General features: G+C 52.7%; 8 protein-coding genes across 8 annotated transcripts, besides 31 other annotated features; 5 read left to right on the top strand and 3 right to left on the bottom strand.

Moving 5' to 3' along the window:
- Positions 1-218: 218 nt before the first annotated feature.
- Positions 219-5386, bottom strand: PVX_081295 (hypothetical integral membrane protein, DUF56 family, putative; the record flags this gene model as incomplete). The annotated part of the gene is made up of 18 exons (XM_001613484.1): positions 219-285; positions 464-599; positions 737-764; positions 923-1005; positions 1137-1308; positions 1756-1806; positions 1954-2016; positions 2251-2312; positions 2514-2580; positions 2711-2855; positions 2994-3053; positions 3202-3323; positions 3474-3676; positions 3844-3997; positions 4141-4279; positions 4439-4544; positions 4677-4802; positions 4933-5386. 18 exons carry the CDS (start codon positions 5384-5386, stop codon positions 219-221), a joined length of 2238 nt encoding a protein of 745 aa, XP_001613534.1.
- Positions 846-873: a microsatellite.
- Positions 1338-1377: a microsatellite.
- Positions 1455-1482: a microsatellite.
- Positions 1660-1687: a microsatellite.
- Positions 2280-2300: a microsatellite.
- Positions 2574-2595: a microsatellite.
- Positions 3158-3204: a microsatellite.
- Positions 4012-4057: a microsatellite.
- Positions 4860-4946: a microsatellite.
- Positions 5387-5465: 79 nt separating the features above from the next.
- Positions 5466-5521: a microsatellite.
- A 66-nt stretch (positions 5522-5587) lies between these two features.
- Positions 5588-5611: a microsatellite.
- Positions 5599-5622: a microsatellite.
- Positions 5623-6022: 400 nt separating this feature from the next.
- Positions 6023-6045: a microsatellite.
- Positions 6046-6142: 97 nt separating this feature from the next.
- On the bottom strand, positions 6143-7852 carry PVX_081300 (phenylalanyl-tRNA synthetase beta chain, putative; the record flags this gene model as incomplete). Its single annotated transcript, XM_001613485.1, has 1 exon — positions 6143-7852. One exon carries the CDS (start codon positions 7850-7852, stop codon positions 6143-6145), a length of 1710 nt encoding a protein of 569 aa, XP_001613535.1.
- Positions 6205-6225: a microsatellite.
- Positions 6637-6687: a microsatellite.
- A 695-nt stretch (positions 7853-8547) lies between the features above and the next one.
- PVX_081305 (hypothetical protein, conserved) lies at positions 8548-9604 on the top strand (the record flags this gene model as incomplete). The annotated part of the gene is made up of 2 exons (XM_001613486.1): positions 8548-9026; positions 9192-9604. The coding sequence occupies exons 1-2, from the start codon at positions 8849-8851 to the stop codon at positions 9602-9604; spliced, it is 591 nt and encodes a 196-aa protein (XP_001613536.1). The 5' UTR covers positions 8548-8848.
- Positions 9508-9547: a microsatellite.
- A 2158-nt stretch (positions 9605-11762) lies between the features above and the next one.
- Positions 11763-12364, top strand: PVX_081310 (N-acetyltransferase, putative; the record flags this gene model as incomplete). Its single annotated transcript, XM_001613487.1, has 2 exons — positions 11763-11937; positions 12060-12364. The coding sequence occupies 2 exons, from the start codon at positions 11763-11765 to the stop codon at positions 12362-12364; spliced, it is 480 nt and encodes a 159-aa protein (XP_001613537.1).
- An 814-nt stretch (positions 12365-13178) lies between these two features.
- Positions 13179-14087, top strand: PVX_081315 (tubulin-specific chaperone a, putative). Its single transcript, XM_001613488.1, has 2 exons — positions 13179-13533; positions 13683-14087. The coding sequence occupies exons 1-2, from the start codon at positions 13405-13407 to the stop codon at positions 14058-14060; spliced, it is 507 nt and encodes a 168-aa protein (XP_001613538.1). The 5' UTR covers positions 13179-13404; the 3' UTR covers positions 14061-14087.
- Positions 14074-14095: a microsatellite.
- A 639-nt stretch (positions 14096-14734) lies between these two features.
- Positions 14735-14980: a microsatellite.
- Positions 14981-15765: 785 nt separating this feature from the next.
- On the top strand, positions 15766-16869 carry PVX_081320 (elongation of very long chain fatty acids protein 3, putative; the record flags this gene model as incomplete). The annotated part of the gene is made up of 2 exons (XM_001613489.1): positions 15766-15890; positions 16041-16869. The coding sequence occupies 2 exons, from the start codon at positions 15766-15768 to the stop codon at positions 16867-16869; spliced, it is 954 nt and encodes a 317-aa protein (XP_001613539.1).
- Positions 15999-16041: a microsatellite.
- Positions 16291-16312: a microsatellite.
- Positions 16311-16395: a microsatellite.
- Positions 16576-16600: a microsatellite.
- Positions 16870-17866: 997 nt separating the features above from the next.
- PVX_081325 (mRNA cleavage factor-like protein, putative) lies at positions 17867-18670 on the top strand (the record flags this gene model as incomplete). The annotated part of the gene is made up of 1 exon (XM_001613490.1): positions 17867-18670. The coding sequence occupies one exon, from the start codon at positions 17867-17869 to the stop codon at positions 18668-18670; it is 804 nt and encodes a 267-aa protein (XP_001613540.1).
- An 86-nt stretch (positions 18671-18756) lies between these two features.
- Positions 18757-18808: a microsatellite.
- Positions 18809-18977: 169 nt separating this feature from the next.
- PVX_081330 (hypothetical protein, conserved) lies at positions 18978-22445 on the bottom strand (the record flags this gene model as incomplete). The annotated part of the gene is made up of 2 exons (XM_001613491.1): positions 18978-22024; positions 22229-22445. 2 exons carry the CDS (start codon positions 22443-22445, stop codon positions 18978-18980), a joined length of 3264 nt encoding a protein of 1087 aa, XP_001613541.1.
- Positions 19784-19804: a microsatellite.
- Positions 20817-20837: a microsatellite.
- Positions 21465-21485: a microsatellite.
- Positions 21870-21893: a microsatellite.
- Positions 22434-22464: a microsatellite.
- Positions 22465-22769: 305 nt separating this feature from the next.
- Positions 22770-22808: a microsatellite.
- Positions 22795-22836: a microsatellite.
- Positions 22837-22882: 46 nt separating this feature from the next.
- Positions 22883-22906: a microsatellite.
- Positions 22907-23371: the final 465 nt, after the last annotated feature.

Consider the following 23371-nt stretch of genomic DNA (forward strand, 5'->3'; position numbering starts at 1 on the left):
AAAAAAAAAAGGAAAAAAAAAAGGAAAATCCAAAGGCTGGAAGAAAAATGTTACTACTTATATTCGCAAAGGAGATTGTCTTCTACTGCCGAGGAAGCCTCCTCCTTTTTCTTTTTCAAATGAGCACCTCCCCCCCGAGGGTGCGCTGTACATAATGGTCCGTGGCTACACCCGCCAAGGAACGAGCCGAAGAACGGCGAGCACCGCCTTCCCTCCTTTCACTCCTTCAAAAAAACGTGTGCCGGTAGCGTCCCAAGGAACTTCGATCGTTTGTAGTCCGAAAATCTGCGGACGGGAGAGGCGGGGCGGCGTGTACGTACAGGAGAAAAGAAAGAAAAAAAAAACAAAAAAAAAAGAAGCAAAGACAACAAGCGAACAAAAATAACAAATGAACGAACAAACGAACAAAAAGGTGCGCGCTCCACCGTGAGTGGACACCCGCGTGGCGCGCCCCTCTGCCTACCTGCCGGTGGCCACGTTCCCGAGGAAGGAGCCCAGGTAAATCCCCGCGATGGAAAAAAAGGGCGCGACGATCATTTTGCTCTTGGCGTCGTAGTACTTGAACTTGTTCAGGCTGTACAGGGGCAGCAGCAGGAAGCCTGCGCGGGGGAGGGGGCGTGCAACGAAGCGTGCAACGAAGCGTGCAAGGGGTGACGAAAAAAAGGGAAGGCGTCCTTGTGGACAGTTACTAGTCGGGGGAAAGCTTAACTGATCTCCCCCCTCCGAGGTGACTTACCCAGAAAGGAGAACAGCTTGCACTGGACCTGCGGTCAATTCGAAAGGGAAAAAAAAAAAAAAAAAAAAAAAAAAAAAATGTACTATTTGAGTAGCGGTGAAAGGGACAAGAGCAAACAGCTGCAAAGTATAGCAACACAACAACGCATTGCAGTGAGTCCCCTCTCCCCCCTTCTGCCGAACCGACCTGCTTCTCGATGTCCCTCTGTCTTGTATTTAAAATGTTCATAATGTTAACCGAATTAAGATTTTTACTTTCACTTGGATCATCTGTGGGAGGAGTGAAAAAGTCGTGACGGTTAAAATGGCCATCTGGTAGGAGCAGTGTGTGGAAAGGGGCAACTCTCCACGAAAGGACACACCGAATGGCTCCTCAGACGATTCACCTCCATCGTCCCTACCTGCGTACACATTCGAAAGGACCTTAATCACGTCATGGCTGCTCAACTTGTTGCAGTTATTTCCAATGGTAAAAAAGGAACAATGGATAAACAGCTTCTTAAAAAAATTGATTCTTCTCTTTTCATTCTTTCTTGCGTACTTGTGCTCGAGAATTGTAATGTCCGATGGTACCTATCATGGGGGGGGTTAGGTGGCGATAACATATGGAAGAGGGGGGGATAAACACGTGGGGTACGTGGAGAGAGACCCACTTGCCTACACAGCAACCCGATCAACTCCTAAACCGTTATGTGTAGGAAGGTTGTGATGGAAGAGCAGGAACACTGTAGGGGACGACTCAACTCTGTCGTGTGCTCCCCCTTCTGCAACTCCCATTTGATCTTTACCTTAACGTAGGACATCGTAGTTACACAGGGACGTAGCAGTGGAGGGGGTGGGAAAAAAAAAAAAAAAAAAACTCTTAACAACTTATCGCTGAAGTTTAATTCCCAAGTTTTCCTATCATTTGGAACGAACACATGAAGGGGAAGCTCTTCTCATTTTCTCATTTTTTTTTTTTCTCTTTCCTATGCAACACAGTACACAAGTTAAGTTTCACTTCTCGAAGCACAAGTAAACGCAAAAGGTGAACATGGGCAGTATCAAATTATCTATGTCGTGGAGGTATGCCTTTTAAAAAAAAAAAAAAAAAAAATTGCCTGAACAGGTCATGCTAGGATTTTGCTTCAAAAGCGTATGTTACTTTGCAAGGTCAGGCAAAAGTGTATTTTTTTTTTTTTTTTCTTTTTTTTTTTCGCTAGTTCGGCTGTTCCTCACCTCGAATAGGGCGCCGAAGAGGGATATCATAAAAATGGCGGTCAAGCTGGCCAACGGCGTTTTCTGTGGAGTGGCGAAGTGGTGCAGCGGTGCAGCGGTGCAGCGGTGAAATGAAGCGACGAAGCAGCGAATGGCAATGGGTTAGCGTGCCCCTCACGTCGGATCTACCGTCGTCTGAACGGGGCGCGCGTCCCCAACACACACAACGTGTGTACTTCCACGCAGGGGTGTGCACCCAGGGAACCATCCCCAGCAGTGCGTTGCGTCCCCGCGCTGCAGTTTTGTCCCCTTTCCTACTTGAACGAAGTAGCTCTCAAGCAAAAGCGACAAAAATGTAGAACAAAAAAAAAAGAGAAATCCTGCAGGAGGGTGAAGTTGGAAGGGGGAGATACAATTAGTGAGAGAACAACGGTTGGTCTCTACATCGGCAGAACTTTGCGCGCGATGGTGTTTGCACTTGGCCAATTGCGTTTCCAGCTGCGTTGCCAACTGCCTGACTTGTTCAGGCGTTTTCTTTCCCCTCCAGCTTTTCCTTCACAGTTATCTCATTTTTGCCCCACCTGCGTACGACTTGTTGTTCGTGTTTTTGATCTTCGGGGTGGGGAAGAGAAGCCCCCCGATGGCGGCCTGCGGGGGGAAAGGGCAACCTGGGGTGATGACACGCACGCGAGTGCTGGGAGATGTCTCCCAAAAAAGTCATAAAAATCGTCGAGCGGTTAATCTACGCAGGAGTAACGACGCCGAGCGGTTGGCTAACAAATGAGTCGCCTATGCAAATGGCATTCAGCCCCGAGCTGTAGAGAATCAGGTCTGCGTCTCGGAAGAGGAAGACACTTCGGGTTCCCTTGCGCAGGTAGTTCTGGCTGTTCAGCAGTGCGTCCGCCACGATTGGGAGGTACACCCTGGGGAAAAAAAAAAAAGAAAAAAAGAAAGTAAGTAAGTAAATGAGTGATCAAAAAACGGGAGAGCAGATGAGCAGGTCCGCTTCACGCCGAAACGTCGCGCACCCCATGCGGGCGCGCCTCTCCCTCCAGCAGTACCCGGCCAAGAGGTAAATGTGCGTGACGACCAGGCCCCTCCTATCTCTGTCGTCAATAAACCTGCAAAGGGGTGTAGCGGCAAAACGCACACACAGTGTCTACGCTGTGTTTACACCGCGTTTACGCCGCGTTTATACCGCGTTTATACCGCGTTTAAGCCGCATCTACACCGCTTGCTTGATGGGGCTCTTGGCCGGCTGACTCTAACCTGGTGATGAACTTGTGCAGCGTGTTGTGATTCGGCGACAGCGCCTCGCAGATTTTTCGCGCGACTTCCAGGAGCAGCAGCAGGAGAAACGCGAAGGAGAGGGCCACCACAAGGAGCTCCGCCTGTATTAGCGGGGTTAGCGCGGTTAGCAGGGATAGCAGCATTAGCCGCGTCAAGCGCATCGGCAAGGTGACCATCGCAGTGGAAACAAAAGAATGTAGAGCGCGCCCCCCAGGCAAGCCTCCACAACGGCAACCGCCAAGCGCAATTACCTTCCCGGAGAAAAAAGACATCTGGGCATTCACAAAGAGCAGGAAATGGTAGTGCTTCCGCAGGTAAGACAGGTTCCCCTTTCTCCTCGCCAACTGGGCAATGTAGGCTACGTACAGAGTGGTGATGACCAGCCAGGCGAAAATTAAAATGTAATTCCGCTGGTGCCATAGCAGGTGGACCAAGGTTTGCATCGCGGTGGTCTCTTTAAAAGGGGGGGAAAGAAAAAAAAAAAAAAAAAAAAATTAACCGCAACAAAGTAACGCTAAGAAAGTTAACTGCTTAGGCAAACAAACTGAACCGCCTTGGCAAACGAACGTAACCACCTTGGTGAGTCGCGCCCCGTGTGGGGAGTCCCTCCTGTCTGCTTACCCACTTCACTCACGGAGTCGTATCGTCTGGCGCCGAGGTTGAGGAGGTTGTACAGAAGGAACGCCAGCGAGGCGAAGAGGAGCTTCCCCTTCTGGTCGTCCGCCTTCCGCAGCAGGTACGCGCAGCACGCGGCGTAGAGGGTCAAACTGAGGGCCTGTTGGGGGGGCAGCAGGAGGGGTAAGCAGTTACGCAGGGAAGAAACAGGCATGATTGGCGGATGGGCAGGCAAGAAGTAGGAGAGATTGGCGAATGTGCAGTGCGTCACTGGGCTGAATTCCCAAGCGCGTGGCGCATTACCACCCCACTGAGGAAGACAGCCAACACACTCGGAACGACACCCCCGTCCAGGTGCTCGTGGAAAAGGCCGTATGCGCAAGCGTCCAGGAGGAGGGTCCCCGCCACGCTCACCGTGGCCCCCTCCAGGAAGGAAAACACCCTGCAGGGGGGGAGGCGGAAGAGGAAAAAAATAAAAAGAAAAATTAATAAAAAGGAAAAAGAGACAAATGTGTCTGGAAGCCTACTCAGCGGAAGAAGCAGATGCCGTTGTGACCTCCACCACGATCAGTAGGTCCACCCCGCGTTCGCTTCCGCTTACCCATCCGTCAGCCGAAAGGCCCCTATGGCGATCATGTGGTAGAAGCCAAAGTTGAGTGCAAACCAGAGGGAACAGGTGGCCAAGCTCTCTTGAATTCGCAATGCACCTGTGGGGTTGGGGGAGAAGCGACGCAGAGGCACGCCGTATGGGGTGTTTCGGGGGTGCATCGGATGTGTCTCTGGACTGCCTCACTACATCGCCGCGGTAGCGGTGTGGCCAAGCGGTAGGGTCTTCCTACCAAGCGTCGCGAGGAAGAGGAGGCCGTGGAAGAGGAGGTAGGCCCAGGCGTTCACCCGCACGTATCGCAGGAAGACGCTGCCGAGGAGGAACTCGTTCACGAGGGCGAGGGAGAGCTTCGCCGCGCCTGGGGGGGGAAGAAAAAAAGGCGAGGCGGCTGAGAAGCGGCTAAGGTGAGGCGGCTAAGGAGAAGCGGCTAAGGAGAAGCGGCTACGTTAAGACGAGTAGGGTAACCCCTCTCCTTGCTTCGCACTGACCAGAGCTCAAAACGTCAAATTTCGAAGCCAGCAGGGCCGAGAGGAAGGGGAAGAAAAACGACGGGAAGAAGTTGTCTCGATGTATCTGCAGGAGCAACTGCCAAGGGCCAATGACCCCCTTCTCGTGCAAACGCAGAAATGGGGGATCCCCCTTTTGGTTCAGAAGCCCTGGTGGGATATTCTCCCTGTGGTGATACGCCCCGATGGTGAAGCTCCCAAATGGGTGGCCAGCTCTAAGTGCACTTGCTTGACGTTCATCCCCCGGAGGGAAGACCTTCCCTTTAATCTTCCACTTGGTTTTATATCCCCTCCTGCTGAGTGCCAGGAGAGAGACAACCAGCACGCTGCACAGCAACGTTAGGAGCAGCCACAGGTATGTCAAGTGGCTCTTATACAGAAAATTCCTCCGCACCTCCGTGGTTAGGATCAGCGAGATTAGGATGCCCCCTATCATGGTGGAGTTGCTCGCGGAGGGGGGGGAAGCCGGCTTAACAAAGCTATATTAGGTGTACAAAGGTAACTGCCGGTCGGGGGGGCCCATTGGGGAAGGTGTCCACGTGGTGAAGCCCCCCATGAGCCACCCGGTGGGGGGCTGGCACAGATCTGCTGTTCCGCTACTTCCGTTCGAAGCTGCCGATTGGGCGGGCGCCCCGCCTTTGGCTCATGCTCGGGGGGGAGGTTGAAATGGGAAAAAAAGGGGAAAAAAAAGGGGAAAAGAAAAGGAAAATTGGGAAAATTTTTGGTCAAAATAGGAGGAAAGGAGGAAGGGAGGAAAAAAGGCGAAACAGCTCTGCCCACCGATTGGCACACATTGGCAACGAATTAATATCACTTAACGGTGGGGAGTCGTAAAGGGGGACCCGAATTGACAAAGGGGAAGGCCCCCCTTTTTTCTCTCTCCTTCCCTCGGGGGGGAGCGCAACCGTTCCTGAGGAGCACATTTTTTACTTTATTTTGTTTTATTTTATTTTTTTTTTTTTTTTGGCGCTTCGTTCGTCCGCCCCGCAGTGCCACGTTTGCGAAAGGGTGGTAATTTAAAAAAAAAAAAAGGCAGTCAAGGGGGAGCGCCCCCAAGTGGGTAGGCTGACCCCACACGGTGGCTCCGTCAAGCGGTGGCAACGCACACGTTAGCTAGGTACACATTGGCTAGGCATACATTGATTGCCTGCCCCTTAACCGCTGCTCCGCCGCCCCACCGCCGCTTCCCCCCTCAGATCACACTGCGGTAGCCGAAGAGGTCCCGGATGTTGCGGATGCTGTACTTGATCATGGTGGGCCGCTCGAGGCTGAGGCCCCAGGCGATGACGGAGACCTCGGGGGGGAAGCCCATGGCGCGGAGCATCTCGGGGCGGAAAATGCCGCTGTTGCCGACCTCCAGCCACTTCTTGTTCTCCTCATGGTAACCGTAGACCTCCATGGAGGGCTCCGTATACGGGTTGAAAGTCGGCTTGAAACGCAGCTTGGAAATCCCAATGTATTTGTAAAAGGCAGACAAGGTCCCAATCAAATGAGACAGTCCCAAATTCCTATCGATGATGAGTCCCTCCACTTGGTGAAATTCAGCCAAATGGGTGCTGTCCAGATTCTCATTTCTGAACACCCTATCTATGCTGAAAAACTTTTTTGGGATTATAGAACCCGTTTTTTGATACTCTTTGGCTAGCTGGAATAGGGCTCTACAGGAGTTGGCTGTGGTATGGGTTCTGAGGACATTCTTTTTTGTGCTTTTCAATTCCCACTGGTAATTCCAACCGAAGCTTCCGTAGTCCCCAACGGAGTGAACCCTCTTAACGTTTTCGATGTAGCTCTGATCGGTGAACTCCTCCTGGCACATCTCAGGCACTTTAATAAAAAAAGTATCTTGGAGGTCCCTACTGGGATGTTGCTGAGGGATATACAGAGCGTCGAAGCACCAGAAGGAGGATTCCACATAATTATGGGTATTCATTTCTTCAAATCCAAGGGAAACAAAGACATCCTTGAACGTCCTCATTTGTCTAATCAGCAGGTGAATGTTCCCTTTGTTCATTTTTTTTCCACTCGAAAAAAAGTTATATTTCTTCACTTGGTACTTTTTATATTCTTCATTTTTTATGAGTAGGTACGTCAGGTCAGTTATCTGTTTTTTAATTTCTTTTGTGAAGAGGTTAGTTCGAATGATGTAGATGTAGGAGATTTTTTTCGCCTCTATTAGTTTTCTCTTCTTTAGCTCTTTGATGAGGTTGTTTGCCTCATCTTCTTCTTTTTTTTCCCCCTTCTCGGGGGGCAGGATGCCCTTCAAGTGGGAGACAAGCGCGCCTTCATCATTTCCGTGCGCCTCCACCTTTTGGAGGTAGCATCTCGTCTCATCCACCAGACTGTGGGCACTTCCTTCCACATGGGGGAACAACCTTTTGTCGCTTTTTCGCAGCTCTATTTTTTTTTTCTTCAAATTTATGTTCAACCCAATTTCTCCCTTTTTCCCAAACAGCTTCTTCAGATCCTCCAGGGTGCATCCCTCCTGCTCCATCACATACCTTAACGTCACATGTTCGGGGGACCCGTCGCGCAGGTACTCCTTTCCTTCTTCCGTCAACTGATATGTGTTGAAGCTTCTTACATGGTTCACTACGTAATATAGGGTCTCCAGCTTTTTTGCCATCCCGAGGACTTTAGCATGCTCAATGTTATGCTTGCTGCTCATGTGTAGCGACGTGACGTGCTTCGATTCCTCCACGAGGACGTTTCTTTCCTCCTTCAGCTGGAGGTAGTACGCCCGGCGGTTCGCCAACTCCTCCGCTTCGGCATTTTCCAGCGAGGGCCCGTCCGCTTCCCTCTTATCTCCCCCCCCCTCCTGGCACAGCGCGAACTCCTCCTCCAGCGCCTGCAGGAACTGGCTCAGCTCCTCGCCCTTCTGCTCCTCCTGCGCCTTCGCCTGCATGTTGGCTAGAAGCGTGGTCAGAAGCGTAGCGTGAGCCGAAAAGCGCAGCGTGGTTTACCCCTTGGCTTACCCCTTGGTGTGAACCGTGACTTGGCCTACCGCTTCACCTGCCGCTTCACCTGCACAGCTTCTTACCGTTGCAACCCGTGGGGAGACCGTAGCCTGAGGGGGGTGACATACTACGTGGGTTTCCCTCCTCCCACAGACTCAGCACAAACGAGGCACCGACTACTTCAAAAGAAAGGGAGCCATATAACCTTTTCACACGCGCATCCGCTCCAATCGGGGGGCCTCCCTCCTGTGCCGCTGCGCTGCGACACGCAAAAGGAGAAGTGCAACGTGCGAAGAGCGACGCGTGTATACAACGCAGCGCGGTCCAAAGAGCGAAGGAAAAAATCAACCCTTCGAAAAAGCTCCGACGATGCAATCCAAATGGGGATGTTCTTTTTGTTTTTTTCGTTCTTTTGTTATTTTTGTTTTTTTTTCTTTTTTTTTTCTTTCTTTTTGTTTTTTTTCCACCTGTGGACTGAGCCAATGCCACCTTCTCCTTCGCGCCGGTCGGGCGGCTCCCCTTTTTTTTTTCGCGTCGCCCCCCTCGGCATACATGCGCCTCTGCCAGGGCGGCGTAATCTCCCCACTCCGTTTCCCTCCCTGCAGCTAGCTTTTTTTGCCAACGCGATTTGCCTGAACGGGTCAGGCAAAAAGGCACGAAAAAAAAAAAAAAAACAGCGAAGCGGTGAAGCGGCAAAACAGCGAAGCGTCGAAGCAACGAAGCAGCTTAGCAACAAAACCATCTCAGTGGAAACCGTACGCGGGAACCACGCTCGAACGCAAGCGCGGCGTCCTTACCTACGAGGGAAAAAAATACGCCGCCGCATAATCGACTGCTACAGAACAGCACAGAAATAAACAGCGAGGAGGAAGGCTAACCCCATTTGGCAGACGCAGCGGTGAAGGTACAGCTCACTTTACCCCCACGTCGAACGGACGAATGGGATGAACCGCCCCCCTGGAAAAATGGAGGATTCCAGTCCGCAGATCCCCAAAAAGGAAAAGAAAATAAAAAAGGGCCAAAGGCCCATGGTCGTCAGCAACAGGAAGCCATTCAACATTTTTGAGAAGAAGAAAACGGCCAAGCCGATCGTCCGCGACCCCCGATTTTCGAACCTCTCAGGTGAGAACAAGTGAAGGGAAAAAAAAAGGAAAGGAAAGGAAAGCGGAGGGATTAATCACCCGTGTGGAGTGGATGGATGTTCGCTTGTCCACCGGAACGCTGCCACGTCATCACCACCGCTTCGCATCGCTTCACATAACTCCACACCGCTTCCCCCCCCTGCAGGCACGCTCAACCCGAGCTTCTTCAAAAAGGCATACAAATTCCTGTTTGACAAGAGAGAGGAGGAAAAGGAAATCATCGAGCAAAAGCTCAAGGGGAAGAAACTGACGCAGGAGGAGAGGCAAGAGCTGAAGAACAAGCTAAGTACCTATAGGGACACTGAGCGGAAGCTGCAAAGGAAAGAGGAGGAGCGAAAACTGAAACAGGAGCTTGTCACGGAGGAGAAAAAAAATATACTGCATAAGAAGAAGCAGCCATTTTACTACAGCCAGCGAAAAATTAGAAAGATGGTGAATGAGCAGATGGCCAGCAAGGGGGGCATTAAGAAGGCTGTGAAGAAGGAGAAGAGGGTTGTGCAGAGGGAGCGCAAGAGGAACCTTATCCCGGAGAGGCGCCACGTCGCCGACGGCGTGTAAGGGGCGAGGGGAGGTGGCCACATGCCGCCTCAGCGGTGTTCGCGCCGCTTATTATTTTACTTCAATTTTATTTTATTATTATTTTTTTTTTCTTCTTTTTTTTGTTCTTGTTCAACGCGCTCCTACGGGTCAGGTAGATCGCGTGGGCATGCCCTCTCCCCAAAGAGGGGTGTAGGCATTATCTCCCCCCCGCTCCTCATAAAGGAAAGAACTCCATTTGAACGCACAGGGGTACTCCCCTTTTTTTTTTTTTTTTTCTTTCCTTCTTTAAAACTTACCATTAAATGGGTTTACCCCCCCATACACCATAATGGTGAAAACACTTTTTCAGCCAACTTATTTGACGAGCGGCGGTGACTGCTCCGAGGCATCATTCCATCCGGCGTGGCCAAAGGGCAGCCTGGTGGCGAAATAGCCGCCTGTCGAAGAACCCCCCCTGCGCATAATGCTGCAAGGGAAGCCCCCCAAGGGGCTCTTCTTCCACCTCATTTCGCGGCGACCCCTTTCGGGCCTGCTAGACAAAGAAAGGGCCTCCAGGATGACTGGCAGCGTCATCAAGTTTGACCGCCGCAAGGGATACGGCTTTATAAGTGAGCACATGGGCGGTGGTGTGTGCCCACGACCAACAGCACCCTACACATACGTCTTCTCGCTCACGTAACACTTCATATTCGTATGGAAGCACCCACCAATGGCCGCATCCCAAATGGTCTTCTCACTTTACCGCCTCGGTTTATCCCCCCCTTTTTTTCGCAGAGCCGAATGATGGAGGACCCGACATCTTCGTTCACTATACGGACATATGCCAGGGTGAGTCTTCACACGGAGCGGTTGAGAGGTGCGGCGGTTCAGCTGCGCTGTGACTCCACTCCTACTCCACTCTAACCCCACTGTGGCCTCCCCCCCCACAGGCAGGACCTTCTCACTAACCAGCGAGGAGAGAAAGAAGTTAAGTTGGCGCTCGGGGGTGGACGTGCCCCCTCGCCAAGCGGATTACACCTTCGACGGTGAAGACCCCCCTGGAGGGAAGGAGAAAATGAAAGCAGAATTCAAATACCTAGTGCCAGGCGAAAGGGTCAAATTTGACGTCGCCTACGACCAGCAGAGCCACTCGACCAAGGCGACCAACGTGGACTACCTGGACTGAGGCGGGCGGGGGGAAGGCAACCACCCAAATGGGCAAACACCCAAGTGTGGAAAAGGGGAAAAGGGAAAATACCGAACGGCTTCATTATGGAAACGGCGAGGGAGAGGTGCCCCTTACCCACCCGCGTGCTGAGCTCCTCGTGCCGCTCTCACAACACGAGCGCGCGAATGTGCGATGCGTTAAAGTGGGAGCTGCAGTGGGAGTTGGCATGCGCGTATGCCACGTCCCAACATCTATAGGTACTGCTTCGTCGCGGATGCTACGCCCCAACATCGCTACGTACTGCTTGGGCACTTCTCTGCGTGGGGGGGTGGGGCCCTCCTCCTCCCCCCTCCGACTTCTCTCTCGCCAAAAGGATACCACAGCTATATGAAGAGTATCACCCTAGGGGAGTTACTTTTCCCCTACTACGGCCATGCATCATTTGGGAGCCTACCAGTTTGGCATCTTCCCCCGCGAAATCCTTTTTTTTTTTTTTTTTTTTTTTTTTCCTTTCCTGTTAACGTTCGTTGCTGCTCCGTCGTCGTGGAGTTTCCCCCACAGAGCTCACAAATAACCTTTTCCATGTCGACCAACGGGCGATGAATTTTTTTTTTTTTTTTCCCTTCCCTGTAAAGTTAAGCAGTAGGAAGTACGCAGAAAAAACGCAACAAATTCGCAACATATTGGCAAAAAATCCGCAACATCGCAAACATCGCAAACATCGCAACAGCTTGAAGTTCTTCACATTTTTGCGAAAAATTTCCCCCCAATGGCATGACCGTGCGAGGCGCAGGAGGACCCCTTTTTTTGTAGATTTTTACTGTTCGTATTTTTTTTGGGGACTTGCTGCTCGCGCCCCCCTGCACAGCCGAAGTGTATCGTGGCGCGGTTGAGCCGTTGTCACTACTCGCATCGCTACCATCGCTCTCGCCGCTCCCACGACGCAACTTAACATGCCCCTCCCCCCTTCCGCGCTTCCCCCCTTCTGCTTCTCCCCCCTTCCGCGCTTCCAAACCCCCGAGGGCCAAGATGACCAGCTACCAGTACCTCAGCTACGTAGATCTCTATAAAATCAATAACGTCAATTTGGACCCTTTCACGGAGGTCTTCAACGATAAATTTTACCTCCGCTACATTTACAAGTGGCCCCACATGAACATCGTCACCAAGGAGATCGACGGACATATCAGCGGCTACATCATAGGTTAGATGGTCGGTTTGGGGCGGTTGGCTACTAAGTAGCTTCCCCTTTTACCGCCGCTTAGCACCGACTGGCCATCGTCGAGGGATGACCCCCGCAACCGTTATTTCATCTCCCCCGTGCAGGCAAAGAAGAAGGCCTGGGAGCAGACTACCACGGACACGTGACGGCCTTATCAATCGAAGAGGACAGTCGCAGAACCGGCAAGGGTGTAGACCTAATGAATGAGTTTGAAAAGATTTCCAGAGGAATCCACATGGCCAAATTTGTAGATCTCTTTGTCCGCATCACCAACGAGCCGGCCATCAACATGTATAGGAAGCTCGGCTACGTCGTCAACGAGGAGATTGTGAATTATTACTGCGGCAATGAGAGCGCCCTGGACATGCGCAAGTACCTGGACGTGCCGGCGGCCGCCTGCGTGAAGTGACGTAGCGGTGGAGAAGCGGCGCGGTGGAGCGGTGAAGCGGCGGAGTGCAGGCGAAATGGACCCCCCCACCCGTACGTACACCCCTATACGCTCCCCACCGTGTTTGAAAAACGAACAAGTTATTTTTGTGTAAATTAAGTGCATACGTGATGCACGCCTTTTCGCATTTGTATTTGCGTTTACATTTGCGTTTACATTTGCGTTTACATTTGCGTTTACATTTGCATTCTCATTTGCATTCTCATTTGCGTTTACATTCGCACTTACATTTGCATTCTCATTTGCGTTTACTTTTTTTTTTTTTCTCTTTTTGGCTGACTCCTACACAACTTGGTACCATCAGTGCACACCAAACGGTTAACTTTGTCGTGGCCTGACGGGGAGGCCTCCACGGGCCTTCCCTCACAACGTAGTTCTCTCCCCGTAAAAGAGGGGCCACCAAATTGGGGGCAACAACTCGCAGCAGCCTTGTAGAGAGAGGTGAGCGTCCCCCATGTGAAGCGCTAAAGCAGTGGCAGGGGAGGGGAAACCCCATGTGCATACTCAGCTGTAACTGCGCGGTGGAGATGAGTGCACATGCTGGGGAATTGAAAAAAAAAAAAAAAAAAAAAACACCCTATTAAAGCCACCATATGACTGGCAATTTTCCAACCCATTTTGCTTCCCCCCGAGGAGGAACTCCCCGCAATGCATTCCATGCAGTCCCCCAACCAGTGCGGGCACCGGCAGCGACTCTGCCAAAGCGTGTGCCGCGCTTCACCTTTTTTCGCGGAAAAAAAAAAAAAAAAAAAAAAAAAAAAAAAAAAATACACATGTTCGCCCCCCGCAGGAACAGTATACCCGTACCTTCCCCCCAAGAGACGACGAATCCCATTTTTTGGAAAAACCATCTGCAGGTCTTTCGCCCGTCCGCCGCATAAGCACTGAAGGGTACGCATACAGCTGAGTACATCCTCACCAAGTCAGTCACTCGCGTGCTTGGCACAAACGTGCAGAGGTCGCCCCATCAGCCTACATCGCTTCCTCCCCAAGCGGACACCATGGAAAACACCGCTGCGCATTTGCGGCTGCTCAAAATAAACCACGGAGCCGTCCGCAGGCTCCTCAAGGAGCTAACCTACTACGAGAAGGAGGAGGGCGACCTGCGCGCCAAAGTGAGCTCCCTCAAGGTAGGTCTCGCCAAATGAGCGAAGAGGGGTGCCTTCCGTCGATGCAGGCAAGGGGCATCGCATTTGCTCACCTTACTTTATAACCTTACTTTATAACCTCACTTTCTTGCCGCACTTCCACTCCACCGCTTCACCGCTTCACCCCGCAGGAGCAGAACAAACCCGCCGCAGAAATCACCCGCGCGCAGGAAATGCTTAAAGAAACGGAGCGGGTTGTGCCCCACATAAGGTCTTCCCTACAAGGCAGCCTAAAGAAGCTCTGCAGCCACATCTACGAGCATTTTTCGAGTGTACTTCTAACAGATGAGAAGACGGTTCAGTTCTGTGCCACTCATTCGGAGGAGACGTTGAAGGAGATGCTCTCGACTCACTATGAGGAGATTTGCAAAGAAGTGGATGCACTGAACGAGACGTTGGGGAAGGTCCTATTGTATATGAAGCAGGACGCCCTCCCCGTGTGCACCCCGCCCCCCAGCGCGGCTGTTCCCCTCTCGTGCGATGAGCCCATCGAGTGCGTGGACATATAAGCGGCATGGCGGATGGCAACAAATGGGGAAGCGGAGACCAACCGAGGAAGGAAGAAGCCACTTCGCCATTCCGCAAATAGGGATGTCCCAAGTGACCATGCAAAGGATGACCCTCTCACACGTACGCATTGTAAGTGTATCCCATTAAGTTGCTCCCTCCCCCCACTGCGCTGAGTTTTTTACGTCTACGCGGCGGTTGTGCTGTGCTGTGCTGTCCTTTTCTTCCTTTTTTCTTCCTTTTTTCTTCCTTTTTTCTTCCTTTTTTCTTCCTTTTTTCTTCCTTTTTTCTTCCTTTTTTCTTCCTTTTTTCTTCCTTTTTTCTTCCTTTTTTTTTTTTTTTTTTTCTGTAACCTGACCATACCAACCGTGGCAGCAACAAAAAGACACCCACGAATGGGGAAGGAAAAATACACTTAACTGTGTGCCCCTGCTGAGGTGGGGAGGCCAACCAGGCTTTCACTAACCCACCACTCCGCTTCTTCCCCCAATGCATCACTACAAAGGTGGGAAAATCGAACGGCGCACAAGAGGGTGGCTACTCCTCATCCACCATTCATCGTAGGTGAACATAAAACAAGGCACATCCGTTTAGGTAGCGCCCCCACGAAGTGATGCCCGATGAGGAGGCATCCCCATCTGCAACTTCCCAGCACGATGGATATCCCTTTCACCTAACGTGACGACACTTCCCTCCTGGTAGAAAACCCAGCGATGTGGTCACCTTGACAGCTGGAAGAGCTTCCCCTCCTTTCCGCACATTTTTATTTTTCCTAATAAGCTTAGTACAGTGGGTGGACTTCGCCCCAGGGGGACTTCCCACGAAGGGGACCCCCACCGTGATAACCCCCAGCAGTAGCTTGGCGCGCCCCGTGTGGGAGGGGGCGGCTTAACGTACGCGCGCAGCGACCCGCATCCATCCGCAGTCCACACACACGGAGAGCTTCGACGGGGGGAAGCGTCGACGGGGCGACGGGGCGATGGGGCGAAAAGGCGCTCATGCGCACATGCGTACATGCACATGCATATATTCGCATCTGCGTACCTGCGTACGTGCGTACTTGCCTACTTCCGCACGTGCTTACTCCCCTACGTGCACACGTGTGTACTCGCGCCCCTCCCCTGAGTGGGAGCTTCCCTCGGTTTGTCCGCCGTGGCCCCCCGGCGCTCGGCCATCTTACCGTAAAAAGGGGAGCGGCCTGTGGGAAGAAGAGCCGCACGGGGGGCAAATGACATAAATGACTCCCAGTGGGCCGCACCTGGGACTATTTTCCCGCCGTCCGTTCGGTCGATTCAAAGTCATCCGCGTCATCCGCGTCATCCGCGTCATCTGCATCATTGCTTTTTAAGTTCCCTTTGTTTTCTACTCCTATCAACTTCTTTTCTTTTTCTTTTCTTTTCCTTTTTTTTCTTTTTTTTTTCTTTTTTTCTTTTTTCCCACTCGGTGTGCCCCTTCACACCCCGCCACGCGGAGCGAACGCTGAGGAGGCGCGTGTAGAAGTGGAACCCGCCGCGGGGAAGTCGCTTCCACCGGGAAAACCCCCCCCTGGGCGCAGGACCGGAGAGGCAGTCGAGGAGGAAGCCAAGGAGGAAGCGAAGGAGGCAGTCGAGAAGGTCGCCAAGAAGGCAGTCGAGAGGGTCCCCTCGAAAGCAGTAACTGCCCTACGAACCGCTAACAGCCGCTACCCACCGCTGCGCCCCGCACGCGATGATAACCAAAACGAACGACTCGGGGTACTTCCGCATCCTGGGGGACGTGCGCAACTACCCCACGCAGCCGGCCTTCAGAATTGAAGATGTGTTCCCCTTCTGCGCCTGGATCAGCTTCCAGTGGTGAGTCGAGGAGCAGCGGTAGAGGGGTGACGGCGCAATGGCGCGGGGGTCTGGAAGGGGCCCCTCCCAAGCAGTCTGCAACTTCCATTTCCACTCTACACCGCTTCCCCCCATTTACCGCTTCCCCCCATTCACCGCTCCCCCCCGCAGGGAGCGCAACTTCAAGCCGTTCGGATTCATCGAGCTGGTGCACGGCAAGTACCTGGCGTGCCCCCTCATCGTGGTGCTGTACCTCCTCATGTGCAAGTACGGCCCGGCCAGCATGAAGAACAGAAAAGAATTTGATCTGCGCCGAGTGGTCATCGTGTGGAACGTCCTCCTCTCCCTCTTTAACCTAATCGTCGTAGTGAAGCTAACCCCAGTGCTGCTCTACATCATCTGCAACTACACCTTTACGGGCTTGCTCATCATCCCACCCATATACACCTACGCCTTTGGCATCCCCGGACTCTGGGTGTCTCTCTTTGTTCTATCCAAATTCGTCGAGCTAGCAGACACGCTGCTGTTAATTTTAAGGAAGAAGAAGGTGACTCTCCTCCACTGGTTTCACCACTCAACCGTCTTGCTCTACACATGGGACACCTACTACGCAGAAGTGCCCGCGGGATTTACCTTCGTCTTCATCAACGCGATTGTGCACACGATTATGTATTGCTACTATGCAATGGCAAGTGTTTATAAGAAGCCTTTATCTTGGAACATCTGCGTCACCTTACTTCAAATTCTACAGATGCTCTTGGGGATCCTCCTAACGGTCTACTGCCTCTCCATCACCTACACCTACAGGTTCAGTAGCTACTGGGACCTCCGCTCCGTTAGGAAGCTCCAACACAAGTTTAGCTTCGATTACGGCCACTACGTCTCCCGCACGAATGTCTTTTACGCCGTGCTCATGTACCTCTCCTATTTGTTCCTCTTCGCCAAGTACTTCTACGGCCGCTACCTGTGTGCGCCGCCCGGCAAGCAGAAGCCGGCCTGAGGGGGGGGGAAGCGCCTCGGCACGCCACTCACCAGTGAGCTAGTCACCCAGTCGCTACTCACCACGTTAGTCGCTACTAACGAAGTGAACCGCTGCCCTACTCACCAAGTGAACCGCTACTCCCCCAACGCGCCGGCAGAACTTCTTTTTTTTTTTTCCCTTTTTTTTTTGCAAAGGCGCAACCTGAAAGAAACGCCCTGAACGTAGTCATTAACGGGGGGGTGGAGCCATCCCAAAAGGAGAGGCATATACCTACGTGCAACTCATATATGCGGAGCTGTGTGGCTGTGATGGGTGGAGGGAGACTTCGCCACACGTGCAGTCGCAGCGAGGGCCACTTCGTATGAAAGCGTTACCAAAATGGGTAACAAGTCGTCGTGCGTCGTGAGAGCCTTCCGCTTGAAATTCGGCCGACGCTCGTTCCAACTGGCAAACGGGAGGAAAGCTCAATGGGATGTGGGCTCCGCGCGCGGAAGGGGAAGCTGCGTGGAAGCGGCGCCGTCACCCATGCCAATCGCCCCCTCCCCTGCAAGTGGTACTTCACTAACAGGGCGACAAACCAAGATAAAAAACTTACCGTCGAAAAGGGCAAAGCGGGGACGAATCAACGGTACACTCCCTCCAAGCGGCAACGCTCACCCATCCACATAAATCGCAGCTCTGGCTGTGCAGATTTGCCATACGCGTTGTTGAAGCTGTGGGAGGCTGCCATCTGTTTCTGCTAAGGCACCTCCGGCAGGGACCCATTCCGCTCGCCTATGTTAAGCCCCTTGGCGTTGAGCAGAGCCTCGCCCGGGACGAGGCATACGCGCGGTTATACGTGCGGCCATACGTGCGGCCATACGTGTGATTGTACTTGCGGTTACACGTCCGCTTACATTTGCGGTTACACGTCCGCTTACACGTCCGCTTATTTGCCCGCTTTGCCGTGAGCGCGGCCGCCTTCCGAGGCGCCCCGGGCGGAACAAATGGGCCGACCCCCCACCCCGCAGGAGAGATGCTCACGTCGAGCGGCGCGTCCAGCGGCGGCCACGCGGGGCAGGCGAGCCCCGCTAACGCGGCAACCCCTGGGAGCGCCGCCAACCCCGCCAACGCAGCAACCCCTGGGAGCGCCGCTACCCCCGCTAACGCCGCTACCCTGGCGAGCCGGGAGGCCAAGGCCGAGTGGCTGGTGTACCCCCAGGCGAACTACGAATTCAACATCGATGAGAAACTGAAGAGCAAATTTGTAATGGACGCGGACAAGTGCAAGAAAAGGATCAACACGTATAACCAAAATGGGATCCGAAGTTCAGCTCTGGCCATCATCCTGTGCCACCGATATGAGTACCCTCACCTGTTGCTCCTGCAGAATGTGGAGAGTCAGACGTACTACCTTCTAAGTGGGAAGTACCGATCGTGGGAAAAGCCGAGGGATGTTTTGAAAAAGAAACTACAGAAATATGTTAACCAAATTAGGGACATGCATTTCGCGACTAGCCATTTCAACGCCGAACAGAAAGAATCTGAAGATCCCATCGAAATTGGAGAGTTCCTTGGTGAGTGGTGGAAAACGCAATTCAATTCCGTGTACCTTCCCTATTTACCTGCTCATATAACCAGGCCGAAGGAGTACATACGGTTATACCAAGTGACGCTAACTTCTAGGTGCATTTTTCATTTGCCCCCCGGGTTCACTCTCAAGGCGCTGCCCCTCTTCGACCTGGGCAGCTGCGGAGTGGCCATCGGCGGGCTCACCAGCGTCCTCTCCCGCTTTAAGCTCCACTGCATGGTGCCGCTGGAGGAGGGCCAGGAGGGGTAAGCAGAAGCGGTAGGAAAGGAGGAGAGGAGGACATGCGGAGAGACCTCTCTTGGGAGAACCACCCAAATGGTCACAGCGCAGAAGTGGTTCCGCAGGAATGGCTATCTTGCTTCTTTTTTTTTTTTTTATATTATTTTATCTTCCAGCAAACATAGTTGTGTCTGCGTGGTTGCGTCTGCGCGGTGGTGACTGTTTAGAAAAAGGCTGTGGAAGCGCCGCGATGCGGCAAAATTCGGCCCCGCTAAGCATTTTCACCTGCACAGTTCAGGCAAGTCGCGCGGCGATAACGGCAGCGATAACGGCATCGCTACGTCTTCACAATCTGGACCGCCATGATGCTGACGCGCGCCCGCGAGCAGGCACTCTCGCCGCCCAGGCAAGTGGACGTGAGGACGAGGGCCCGGTTCGTCACCTGCACGCGGTCAGTGGCGACGAAGACCTCGTCTGGGCCAAGGTCCACCCCCTTTATGATGGGAACGCCATTCAGCTCGACGAAGGCCTTCTGCTTCTCAGGGGAAGTTTTATTCCCCACTAGCACCTGCACAAAGTAGGTGCCATTTTCTTGCATCTGAAACTTCCAGAAGTTGGTCTGGCAATCCAGTTGGGAAATGCAATTTTGGCTAGCCGAGGCGGGGGGGAATTCTATCCCCCCGGAGTAAATCCCATTGAATGAGGAGGAGTCCCCCCTAAGCAGCGTCGGTTCTTCCAACGGGGGGGAAGTGTAGCTAGGAGAAGGAGAGGAAAAAGAGGACGAAGGAGAAACCTCCCTCTTCCATCCGTAGGCAACGCTTCCGTAGCTGGTGAACTCTCTCCCTGAGTCTACTAGAAAGCCGTTCGTTGGAGCCAAATGGTCCCTCGGCTTGAACACAATGGAGTAGCTGCTTGGCGCGGCTTCTGCGTGGGCCCCGCGCGGACCCCCCCCGAACCCTGACGCACTGGAGAGGGAAAATGAGAAGTTGGCCCTACTGGTGGAGCTATCGCTATCGCCATCGCCATCGCTACTGGTGGAGCTACCGCTACCGCTACCGCCACCACCCCGACTGAGAGACAGGACGTTGTTCTGGAGAGCCCCCACGAAGTTGGCCCGCCCGCCGCGCACCACAACGAGGAAGTGGCAGCTGCCCTCCCCCTCACGGCTGCACACCCCCGCGTGTACGGCCGCCCCACATACGGCAGAATCTGTGGAATAAACATCTGACCCGTAAATGACTCCCCCATTGGAGCTGCTCAAGCAGGGGCGGGGACAAATGGCCAGAAATTTGCTCCCCTTCGTTAAGGGCATAACATCTGGGAGGGACTCCAACCTACGATCACACTCGGTGATGTCTATAACAGCATGGTGCGTCATGTAGTCGTCTTCCATCATCTGGCATGTGCTTCCAATTACCTCGAAAGAACCTCCTGTATTTTCACTTGCCCGTTCGTACATGTCTCTCACTTCTACCTTAACAGAGGTGGTGATGATTGGGTGTTCTAGCCTAGTCGTGTTCTGCCCCATATTGTGCGTATGCAGAATTGGTATGATCACCTCCTCATCGGTATCGAATTGGAGAGCTACTTCGGAGGGCCAAGACAGCAGGTCGTCTCTGGGCTTAAACCTAAACTTGGTAATTTGTACGGGCTTATTGAAGAAGATCTTTATAAACTGACCTATAGATCCGCTAGACGTTTTCCACGTGTGGTTCTTCTTATCCCTATGGTAGGTGCTCAGCCCGGCTAGACAATCAAATTCGGGAGAGAGACTACTCGACGATGTGCACTCTTTGAAGACCTCATTCTGTGGGTTTGATAGCACCTCCTCATCTCCAGAACAAATCGTTGGTAGGATTTTCCTCCCTTGTGAGATAACCCAAAAGGGAATTCCCTTCAAAACGTCAACCTTTAGGAGAGCCCCACTCTTCAGAGGAATGAACTTGAGCTTATAGATTCTCTTTTCCTTCGTCTCTCTGTGAATCACCTCTACACTGTCGTCCGTTTCAAATGCTTTCCACGTCGCTCCATCTTTGGAGGGACTCAAGGGGAAGGTTTCCCCCACCGGTGAAGCGATGAATAGGTTGCAACCCGTGTTCATAGATACGGAGAAGTGCGAAAAATGGGGTCTAGAACCCGTTTTGAGTAGATGCAAGTTCAGGTACTTACTGGGCACGCTGCTAATCACCCAGTTGGCGTCGTCCATAAATATTTGCTCCTCTGTGTGAACTACTCCAATGGAAAACAGGTCTGCATCTACTGCGGAGAATCGAACAGGCGGGACTGCGTTATCCTGGAAGAGGTAGCTGCTCTGGATGGGCTGCTTGTCGATGCGGCTGGACTGCCAAAGGAGCGAGAAGGACGCCGCTGCGGGGGGGTCCCCAAAAGGGGGGGATTCCTTGAGAGAGTCACCCCCCCCACGCAGGAACTCCCCCCCCTCGAACTTCAAATGAGACGAGTGAGACACCTCCAAGACGAAGCTGCTCTTCTCCCCCCCGACCAGCTCGATCGGCTTGGACACCTTAACCACGTTGCTCGGTTCGTCATTCATTTCGGCCAAGGGGGACGCTCCCCCGTGGAGGTTCCGCAAGGGAGGTTTGCCCCCCCCAGGGAGCTCCACTGAAGAATGGTCCTCCCTTCCAAAGGTAAGTACCTCTTCTACTGCTCCCCCCCCTTCGTTCCCACCTGAAGCGGCAAAACCATGTGAGAGGACTACCCTTCCGTTTAAGAGCAACCTCGCGTAGCAGTTCGTCTCGAATGTAAAAGTGTATACACCACTGTGCGGAATCATGAGGTACCCCTCATAGCGCAGGGAGTACCTATAAGGAGAGATCATCTCGGATGGTCCCCTATTGCTGTAGGCGAAGCTGATTTTCTTCTCCACTTTACTCTCCACTGGGGTTCCTTCCAAAAAGGGGTTATTAAAATAGGACACCTTGAGCCCATCGCTGTGTGGCTCCTTTTCATAACCAGCCCAACGCTCACAGTTTTCTTTTACATCTACGAACCCGTCCCTTTCTCGTTTCATCTCCCCTTGTACTTTGCCCATTACACTTCTCGTCGCATCTAAATCGTTGGCGTTATCTTCAATTCGCTTTAGAGATTCTACGCTCGTTTGAACCCACTGGTTGATTCTTCCTATTCGCGAGCCTACCACTTGGTGCTTGCTCCCACACACGGAATTGTATTTGCTGAGCATGCTGTGCACGCGACTGTTTAGCACGTGCAGTCGATCCTTTAACCTGTCTGCTTCTACCGACTTGTCTTCGAACACCTTCTTCGCGTGCAGCCTCAGCTTGTCGTAGCTCACTGCGTTGGCGCAGTAGTCCCAGTCGCGGGACCCCTTCCCCAGCAGCTGCACTTCTACGTAGCACCATTCTCGCCCTGCAGGGGGGGGGAGCGGCATGTTTGGGGGTGAAGCGGCGTAGGGGCAGTGTAAGGGGGGAGGCAGCGTAGGGGGAGCGTAAGTGGGAAGTTTACGGCGAGAGGTTCCTCCCCTCTGCAGAGTAAAGCGGGGGGGATGCTGCCCAGCCCCGCTACCCTCGCCGATCCGCTCCGCCACTCCATCGCTGCACTAGGTTGACGAACCGCTGGTCCCGTCGGGCGAAGTCGCGCTGGTGCAGTCCGTGTAGGTCTGGTCGTCGTGCAGGAAGGCAGCGGCGCACAGCCGCCCGTCCAGGGTCCTCCTGTGCTGCTGCCTGAACTCCGTTATCCTCTCCAGGGCGCTCGCGGGATCCCTCCCGAGCACCGAGATGCTCTTCAGCACGCAGCAACAAAACAGGGCCAAGTAGGTGGTCTTTGCCATTGCTCCTTCTTTTGGGGGAGGTGCGTGCAGGCGGTCACCGGTGGGTCCTTCGCGGGGGGCGAAAAGGCAACAAAAAAAAACAAAAAAAAAACAAAAAAAAAACAAAAAAAAAACAAAAAAAAAACAAAAAAAAAACAAAAAAAAAACAAAAAAAAAACAAAAAAAAAACAAAAAAAAAACAAAAAAAAAACAAAAAAAAAACAAAAAAAAAACAAAAAAAACAAAACAAAAAAAAACCAAAACAATAAGTCGAAGCGATAACCTCAGCTTTGTGACGGTTCGTCGCTGCTACTTTTTCGAAAAGGCGCAACTCGCAGTTTTAACAAATCAGTGAGACAAAATGAGGACTCGATGGAACTTCAATTTGAAGAAGACGCGGGGGTGAGTAGAAGCGATGTTGAAGACGTGCAGGGCCCGTCAGCGTGTGCGACTCTGCCCAGCAGCCCGGCGCAGCTGACCTCCCCCGCGGACGTTTTTCTTCCTGCAGGTGTTCATCCCCGGCTTGGTGGCAGCTGTACATACACCGCATCGCAGCCAGGAAAAAAAAAAAATAAACAAGCGGAGCAAATAAAGGGAACATATAAGAGCACCACCTGGGGTGCCCCCCGCAGGGTCTTTCTTCTAACGCGGCTGCTCCATTTCATGTCGGGCCAGCTTAGCCACCCCCTAACATCGTACCGGTGCAGAGCAACCGCTTCTAACCTTTTGCTCAAATTTTGTTTCTTTAAAAGCGAAGGGGAGTATACTCCCTTGGGGTTACTTCTCACGCCGCGTCGGCTCGAAAAAAAAAAAAAAAAAAAAGGGGCGACGCGCTGGTGTGGAGGTGTAAATAAAAAAAAAAAAAAAACACTTCAGACAAGCAGAGGCTACGCAGTATGAACAGCGAAGGTGCACGTACACATGGACGGACGTGGCTACAAATGTGC

Source organism: Plasmodium vivax, chromosome 2, assembly GCF_000002415.2.
Source record: "Plasmodium vivax chromosome 2, whole genome shotgun sequence".
Lineage (NCBI taxonomy): Eukaryota > Apicomplexa > Aconoidasida > Haemosporida > Plasmodiidae > Plasmodium > Plasmodium vivax.

What these genes read in the sequence shown, in the direction of transcription:
- PVX_081315 (XM_001613488.1), top strand. Translation starts at nt 13,405, where the DNA reads ATGGAAAACACCGCTGCGCATTTGCGGCTGCTCAAAATAAACCACGGA. An exon ending in CCAAAGTGAGCTCCCTCAAG is followed by an intron (nt 13,534 to 13,682) that starts GTAGGTCTCGCC and finishes TTCACCCCGCAG; the next exon opens with GAGCAGAACAAACCCGCCGC.